This window comes from Chaetodon trifascialis, chromosome 22, assembly GCF_039877785.1.
Source record: "Chaetodon trifascialis isolate fChaTrf1 chromosome 22, fChaTrf1.hap1, whole genome shotgun sequence".
NCBI lineage: Eukaryota > Metazoa > Chordata > Actinopteri > Chaetodontiformes > Chaetodontidae > Chaetodon > Chaetodon trifascialis.
The window spans coordinates 9,992,043-10,000,623 of NC_092077.1; the positions used below are offsets into that span (position 1 = coordinate 9,992,043).

General features: G+C 41.8%; 1 protein-coding gene across 1 annotated transcript; it reads left to right on the top strand.

The window, feature by feature from the left end:
• Positions 1 to 1,474: 1,474 nt before the first annotated feature.
• Positions 1,475 to 8,108, top strand: ifrd1 (interferon-related developmental regulator 1). Its single transcript, XM_070992267.1, has 12 exons — positions 1,475 to 1,687; positions 3,435 to 3,539; positions 3,683 to 3,764; positions 4,722 to 4,846; positions 5,008 to 5,165; positions 5,300 to 5,350; positions 5,670 to 5,848; positions 6,009 to 6,117; positions 6,232 to 6,366; positions 6,460 to 6,588; positions 7,228 to 7,323; positions 7,421 to 8,108. Exons 1-12 carry the CDS (start codon positions 1,657 to 1,659, stop codon positions 7,505 to 7,507), a joined length of 1,287 nt encoding a protein of 428 aa, XP_070848368.1. The 5' UTR covers positions 1,475 to 1,656; the 3' UTR covers positions 7,508 to 8,108.
• Positions 8,109 to 8,581: the final 473 nt, after the last annotated feature.

Below are 8,581 nucleotides of genomic sequence, written 5' to 3' on the forward strand. Positions count from 1 at the left end.
ATTTTCAGTGAAACACTAAAGAGGTTTGGCAAGATGTAAAATAAATAGTTATGTGTACCTTATGTATGGGATACGAGCAGGCATATGTCTGCAGAAGTGTCACAATAATTCAGATTTTGCTGAATAAACATTTTTGCTTCAGAATATGGGAATCCCATTGACCATTACCTTACTTTTTAAACTGTTGCTGAACTCTGATGATGGATACAATGCATTCATTCCTCAGATCTAATGTTTCCTGCAAATGCCACTTTCTGCAGTAGGTGAGAGAAAATAAATTCTTTAGGCTGCAATTGATTCTCTTGCAATGTTAGTCTGAGAAAAATCCATATTCTTTGTACCCCTGTAAATAAAGCAACGAGGCTGCAGCAGCGTTGGCTTTGTATCACATTTTTCTCAGTTTCACACCATTGCATTGAACAGAGGTTAATGGTTGCATTTACCTTCACTCACACCCCGCCAAAATAAGTCATTTATGGATAGCTCTTATCAATTGCTTTCCTCCAGGGAGGAAATGACAGAGACCAAATCTATCGTATTTGGGACAGCGATCACACAGCACGAGCAGTGAAGTGTTTTTACATTGAATTTCATTACACTGTGTCCGTATTGTTCTCTGCTAATTCATATTATTTGTGAAACTGTCAAAGTAGAGAGAGTTTAGTCAGAGGCTTCCTGCATGGGGTCTCAAAAATATTAACAACTTGTGACAAAAAAGTGGAAGTGCACATGAGAATAGCTGCCACAAGCTGACCCCAAGACATCTAAAACTTCATATTTGTGAAACACTATTAAGAAATGGGTTAAAAAATGGACTTTGAGTAACCTCTCACAGTTTAAAAAAATCACAAAATTAATGTTTACTGTGTTGTTGTCCTTTGATAATGTGGTTTTGTTTGTTTGTTTACCTTATCATGGCTAGAACATAAAATAGAGTGCATACTCTGCCTGGCAAATTAAACAACATTATGCATTGTATCTCAGAGGACCGTAATGACAGCATTTATTGTGATTATTGTGATTTGTTTATCTATTCCATGAAGATCAATAGTGTATCACAGACACAGTTGGGGGAGAAGTATGAAGATCCTTTTAAACGTAGCAATACAAAAATGCAAATAGAATATTACAAGTTTAGGTTATGCAATTTATTTAAGTACATAAAAGTAATATTGTCAGAATATTGTTTACGTATCAAAAGTACTCGTGATGCAGAATGATGCTTTTTTAAGCCCTGATATTGTTTAAGTTACTTTTTTTTTTTTTTTTCAGATCATACGTGAATTTTGCCTAAAATAGTGATGATTATAGATAGATCTATCTTTTACGACAGACTCATAGTGGCCACGTCTCTGTCCACCGCGTCACGCGCACACACACGCGACACTTGTTCCTATTCCCGGATTGGTCGGCGATGCCGGGAAACCTCCTCGTGATATGCAGCCGGTATAAATAGCTCGAGCCACCCTGTTTTAACGCAGCCCTGGTCTATGAGGGAAAATGTATCGTCTCGGCCAACAGACTATCTCCAAGATCGCTTTCAGTTCCTTTTTATCTACTGTGCCACGGGAATATTTTCATTTTACGAGACAATACAATAAAAGCTGGTCGTGTATTGGCTGATTTTTGATCAAATTGTACATTTGTTTGCACGAAATGCCAAGGACCAAGAAGAAGAACAGCAGGGGTAAGTAAACGGGCGGCCGCATTGCTTTGGCCTTGCTTATTGGCGTCTCTACGCTCACGGTAGTTGTAGTTCTTTTCGTGTTGTGAGTCCATTGAGTGGAATTGAACGTGTTTACAGGAAGGACTACAAACAACAAGAGGCTGGGCTACGTCAAAACACCAAGCTAACTCGCCGTGGTCACACAAAGCATCGGCGTTAATTCCGAAACGTGCCATCATACGACAGTATGCTTTCTATAAATACTTATTAAGACAATTGTTTAATGATCATAGACTAATTTATATTTCACAAGAGTCGTTAATAATCATCGGACTTTAAGAAGCTAACGGTGGCTAACCGTTAATGTCAACTACACACTAGCAAGATACAGCTTTGGTTGCTGGATAAACTTTATTTAAAAACATATGCTTACATGACAACGTGGCCGCGTTTACCATGGTTGTTGCTTCCAAATACAGAAATGAATAACGTTTTTCTTTTGTAGGTCTTCATAACACTGACATAAGGTTAGCTTAAACTCTTGTAAAGTGAGGTCGTCTTGTCTGCAGACTGACCTCAATTAATCTTGTGTCCAGTATTTAGCTGCAGGTAGTCATTCGGACTAACGTTGAGTGACTTTAAATTGCATGTAAAGCTGATAGTCATTGTATAAACTTGGTTTTATCAGGTTGTTATTGTTTAGCGACAGAGGGCGGACATTTTGGACTCCAGAGAGCGGGGTGGAAAAGAGGCGGCGCCCGGTTCTCAGAAATCAGCTGTCGCGGGGGCAAGAGTCCACGTCAACACCCAGAAATAGCATATATTAAGTGGGAAAATAGACGTTTTAAACCACCTGACAGTGCTTCCTTTAGCATTTAGCATATTTAGCATGGCATGAATAATCAAGTACATTGACTCTTTGCTGCGACTTCAGTGCGGCGTGTTATCGCAGCGATAAACAAACCAAGATGTCTTCCAGAGGTGAATTCAGGTCAGGCCGGAGACGCCTGTTGAATCGGAGTCTGGTTACAATGTGCAGCTTCAAAGGAAGTCATTTCCTACACATTATATAGTTTTTATCTGAGGTTTTTCAGGATTCATGCAACCAAAGCTTTTTTTGCTTTTGAATAACAAACACACTCAAAATTTTTACACTTTCTTTAGTTGTGAATTTTCACCACTCTCCCACACTCATCATGGTTTTAGGAAGACCTTAAAAAATATGAAACAGAAACTAGCAACTGTGCTTACTGTCTAGAGTTTTTTTATCCCACTTAACAGTATTCTGAACATTTGAAAAGTCCTCCTTCTGCACTGACAATCAGGTTTGGATTGAAATGTGCTTCCTCCTTGACCTCAATGACACGTGTTTACCTGCTCTTATGTTTTTATGACAGCACCAAATCTACCTGTGTTTATTCTTCACAGTAGTTTTGCAGCTGAGAGTAATCGCTGTGGCAGATCAGATCTGCTGTCACGTCATGGCCCCTGTCCCTCTAACCTTAACATAATGTCGTGTTGACACAAGTAAACACAACTGTGGACCCCCTTGACTTTGACAACGTGGTGCATTTTCACATGAGATAATAGAGAAGTACAGCTGGTTCGTGTGTGTAGAGGACATAAAACAGATTAGATAACTGCAGTATTTGCCACAGTACCTGTGTGGCGCCTGGGTTACATAATGAATTCACACAGTCCTGCTGAGCTGTGATAATGCGTTTTGATTTGATTGGACTGGAATATATTTTCTGTGCTTTTTCTCCAGGAGGGCAGCATGGACATGTGCAGCCTTTCAGTGATGAGGATGCCTCCATTGAGACCCTCAGTCATTGCAGCAGCTTCAGTGACACCAACAGTGTCGCAGATGAAGGTAGGTCTGCTGTCAGTGGGTGCATCTGCATGGATCAGAGTTCCCAGTCTGCGTACATGCCATGCAAAGTGCAGTTCATCCAGTGTTTTGTGTCCTGTCACTCGGATCAATACTACATTTACTACGCCTTGTTGTGTTGCCAGGTGGAGAGGCCAGCGAGGACGCAGCCCAGGAGGATTTCCAGTACAAGTTGAAGGGGTTCATAGACAGCACTGTGGATAAGAGGTAAAAGTCCTGCCTGATGATTTCAGCCAACCATATTTGTGTTACCTGATCTTTGCATGCAGGCTCTTACTTTCACATGGGGTGCATTGGAAATAAAGTGACTTTATTCTACAAAGAATGCTGCATCAAAGCAAAGATTGTTGAGGGGGGAGGAAAACATTTTGGCTTTCGAACATTTCGAAATCTTTTGTCCGCTGAGGAAATAAATCATTTAACATAAACAGATGTACAGTTTTAGTGGAATAATACCCTTGAAATATTGACAAAGAGCCTCCAGCCACATGCGTTTTAAGTAGCTGGAACTAATAGGGTTTAAAAGGCTTATTTCTGGGAAGGATTGGCTGAGTTCAGGGTGCCACTGTCAATCACAGGAGAAAGGTATCAGCGAAGTTTGCAGCCCAGTCACGTTAAAAATAGACTTCATCCCCAAAAAGGCTTGTCACCATTGGTCTGGTGAACGTGACGATATTACAGTAGGGATGCAACAGGAGTGCCCACAGCCATGTGGGAATGACATTTTAATGCACACACTTTAAACCCACATTTGCTCAATGTTGTAGTGAACTTACTTAATATTAGATAATTTTGATCATTCGATGACAACGATTGACGGTTAACCTTTCAGATGACAGTCAGACATTCCTTATCGTATGCATGTAAAATTAAGAGCATAAAGCACTGAGAATAATATTCTATAGAAACTTTTAATTTGAAATTGATCTAATTGCTCATGTGTTTCAGACATTTAACTCAAAGGGATTGATCCAAGCTATTGGCCAAAGTAGTGGGTGTTGAGCTCATGCTCTTTACATAAGCAAATTTCTTCATGGAAGTAGTGCCACCCCCATACTTCACTGTTGTGCATTACTCTTCATCCAGGTTGCTATTGAGGAAGAGCTTATCAGATAATCTTTCTTTTAACGGGAATAATGAATGTTTATGTACCTGTTTCCTCAGTGCTAAGACCAGACAAGGGGCACTGGATGGGCTTAAGACAGCAATGGCCACACGGATCCTGTATGAGTTCATTTCAGAGAGAAGGATGACCATCACTGACAGCATCGAGCGCTGCCTCAAGAAAGGTGCCAGAAAAGATCATTTTATTTAATAGCTTCTGTTCAATATTTCCTGGATGACTTGTTCAAGTTCGGTCCCTCAATTTTATATGTTAAAGTCTACTCAAGACAGATTTTCACTCTTAATTTAAGGGAAAAGGTTAATAGCACCCCTTTCACTCAATCAGGCAAAGGTGAGGAGCAGCGAGCCGCAGCATCCTTAGCCTGCCTGCTGTGTATCCAGCTGGGCTCAGGCATTGAGAGCGAGGAGGTGTTCAAGACCCTGAAACCCATCTTCAAAAACATCCTGGCGGATGGATCAGCCAACATACAAGCCAGACAGGCAGTGAGTATCTGATATTATTTTGAGGCTGTGGAACAGCAGCCACACTGTACCTTCTGCGATGTGGTTGTCTGGATTTCTCTGAACGTGTATGCACTGTGGAAAGGCAACTGAGCAAATCTTTGTTTCCCTAATAGGTGGCGACAAGCCTGGGCCTCTGTACTTTAGTTGCAGAAGATGACATTTTGGTAAGTCCTTGATCACGATTGGTGTCTTTTCTGTGGTTTGACACCTCTGGGCTTGAGGGCGGGCTGCAGTGATGTCTCTCCTCCAGCCTTTTGTCAGTCGTTTATTTGCACTCATTGGCCGTGACATTGTGCCTCATTCAGTCTTAACGTTCGTGATGTCAGCAGCACAGGCAGCTGAACTCAAACGTGCCTCAAGTAATTAAAGTCATAAACCTGTTATCAGTGATGACTGGCGTTGTATTTTTTCTGAAGTGTTTGTAAACACCTCGTTTATTGCAAACTCCAGTCTTCATATTATGCTTGCTACTTCCTGCTTTAGGACGTGCATGCTACCATGGAGTGCTTTGAGAACCTGTTTACCCGGTCCTATGCTAGGGTGGATGGTACTTGCCCTTTGATCAGTCCCCAGACAAGCCATCTCCACACCAACGCTCTGCTGTCCTGGGCACTGCTGCTCACCATCTGCACTGCCAACCAGCTCAAAGACATTTTGCGCAAGTAAGACCCAATGTCAAAAGTTTGTTTTATACATGTACCTCAACCACAGTTGTTTTCTTTTTGTTTTACTGCAACCCCAGACCCAGGTAAACATTGGAAAATGTAAGAATGGATACATATATATTTTTTAAAAAATGACTGCATGTGCATTGTTTTGCAGACACCTGCCAAAACTGCCAACATTGCTGCAAAGTGAGGATGTCAACATGAGAATTGCTGCAGGGGAGACCATTGCTCTGCTCTTTGAGCTGGCCAGAGACATGGACTCTGTAAGTTCAAAGCTATGCTATTGTTCCAAAATCGCTGTTGTAAGACGCAAAATGGGCTGTAACGGGCCTTTTTCTTCGTTCACGAATGCAGCGTTTCTTTCCATGTGCTTTCAGGAATTTGAGTTTCATGACTGGGATGAACTGTGCGACAAACTGAACGCGTTGGCCACAGACTGTAACAAGCACAGAGCCAAGACCGACAAGAGGAAGCAGCGGTCGGTGTTCAGGGACGTCCTGAAGGCTGTTGAGGTGGGCGTTCAGAGTCTGTTGACAGCGCCTTGGTTTGTCAGGTTTTGATTTAAATTTTAGTTACTGTTCGCTCGTCTGGCTGTATTCTTCCAGGAGGGTGACTTCCAGACTGAGACCATTCGCTTTGGGACAGAGCGCATGATCATTGATAGCTGGGTCAGAAAGAGGACATATGATGCCTTCAGAGAGTTTGTGGGCTCTGGGATGAACTACCACCTACAGGTACCCCTCAGTAGCTTATGTTTTCCAAGTTAGGAATGTTTTTGAGCTTGAATATACTCTGGAAAATGCTCAATTTTTATGTTTTCCACATCTAAATTTAAGTAATAAGTTAGATGGTTAGATGGTAGATGGGATGACGGGGGCTTTGAGAGCCTTAAGTGCTTAAATTTTACTCTAAAAAGGTTGTGCGAACCCTTAATGTGTGACTCAATGACAGACTGATGTTAAACGTACGAGTCACCTTTATTATATTTAATTGCGCTGCAGAATCATGAGGTTGGGTTGGATGATGTATAACAGGAGAATGAACACATGAACATCAGCAGGCCTGCGTGATGCATGGAGACAACACTCAACAACAACAAAAATGACACATAGTTTGATTTTAAGATAATGTGTAGTGGAGGGGAAAAAAGCCATTACAATAGCTGGTGGGAATGCAGTGTTCAATCTGGCTGGCAGCCAGCGCTGACAGGGAACTGCAACATTTCACAAGTGAACATGAGACAATGGAACATTTCAGACCACATAACGCTATAAACAGGATCTAAGATTAGCTAGCTGCTGTTCAGATTTGTGCTGACGGTTGGAGGAAATGTTTTCTTCATGTTTTTTTTTTTCTTGCTTCTTTTAAACAAGGGTAACGAATTCATCAGAGACGTGTTTGAACTGGGACCACCGATGTTGGTTGATTCAGCCACGATGAAGGCCATGAAAATCTCTCGCTTTGAAAGGGTACGTGTGCAAGTTAAAACCCTCGTGTTGTAGTTTTTTCTTTTTTTTTTAGAATAAGTTTGCACTTTATTCAACTGCCCCACCTCCTCTTTTCCAGCATCTCCACAACTCGGCTGCGTTCAAAGCTCGGACCAAGGCCAGGAGCAAGTTCAGGGACAAGAGGGTGGATGTGGGAGAATTTTAATCTTTTCCTTTTTTTTTGACTCTAATAACATATTTATCCATCTCCCCTGCTTTTTAGATGAATTGTCACGACTTAGTGTTCATGTGATCCTCCCCTGAAATCTCTTGAGCATCAAATGCGCGCACCCTCTGCAGACTTGAAAGGAGGCTTTAGCACGGACGCTTTGCTCTGTAATGGACAGAACTTTGTGTTTATAGTCCCCTTTCAAACCTGCAGGAGGCGAGTGTTTGATAATCAAACAGATTTTGCGTAGTGTGTAACTTTAATATATATACCCATTAACAGTGGTGTTGTACATATACTGTATATTTGTTTTCTCATGTTAATATTCATTATGTGGCCTTTAAAAAAAATAGTATGTAATAAGTTATAAGTTAGCCAGCACTTGTCTTCGCACCATGTAGTCCTATTTAGTTCAGAGCGATGTAGAGACACGTGTAGTGACTGTCACCCCTTGATGGATTTGTATGGAGTTGCACTACCTTGTTAACCCATGGCAGGTTATTTCTGAAGAACCTCGCAGAATATTGTAATGTCTTTTTAGTACTGGTTATGTAATCTAAAGGGCAAGGATGGTGAAATAAACACTGAAAAGCTGTAAGATGTTTTTTGTTCATTCGTCAGAAGAGACGCTGGCGCAATTGATCCAGCTGATATCAGTTTTTGGGGAAGTGACACTTCAGCGGAAGAGGAGCTGCCAAGTGAGTTTTGCAAATCTCTGCTACTCTTTCAACTCCTGGCAGATATATGAAGGTGGTTTTGAGCAAAGGGGCAGCACAACACTTATTTACCGCAGCTCCAACATATCAAAGTGAAGGATCTTGCAGCCAAGGTGGCAGGTGCATTACGGCGAGGGTGAGCGAGCCGCGCGCCCTCCTACGTTCTGGAGATATGACTGTGATGGAACCTCTTGCGTTGCTGATAGAAGTTTGTCAGTGAAACTATTCAGGGAGCGGCAGGAAATAATGGAACATACATTGCGCACGGCGTATTTGCTCCCCCGGGTCGCACTCGAAGGCTGCTGCCTTTACAGAGCAGTAAAAATACTCTATAACAGCAGCGGGTATTGCATGA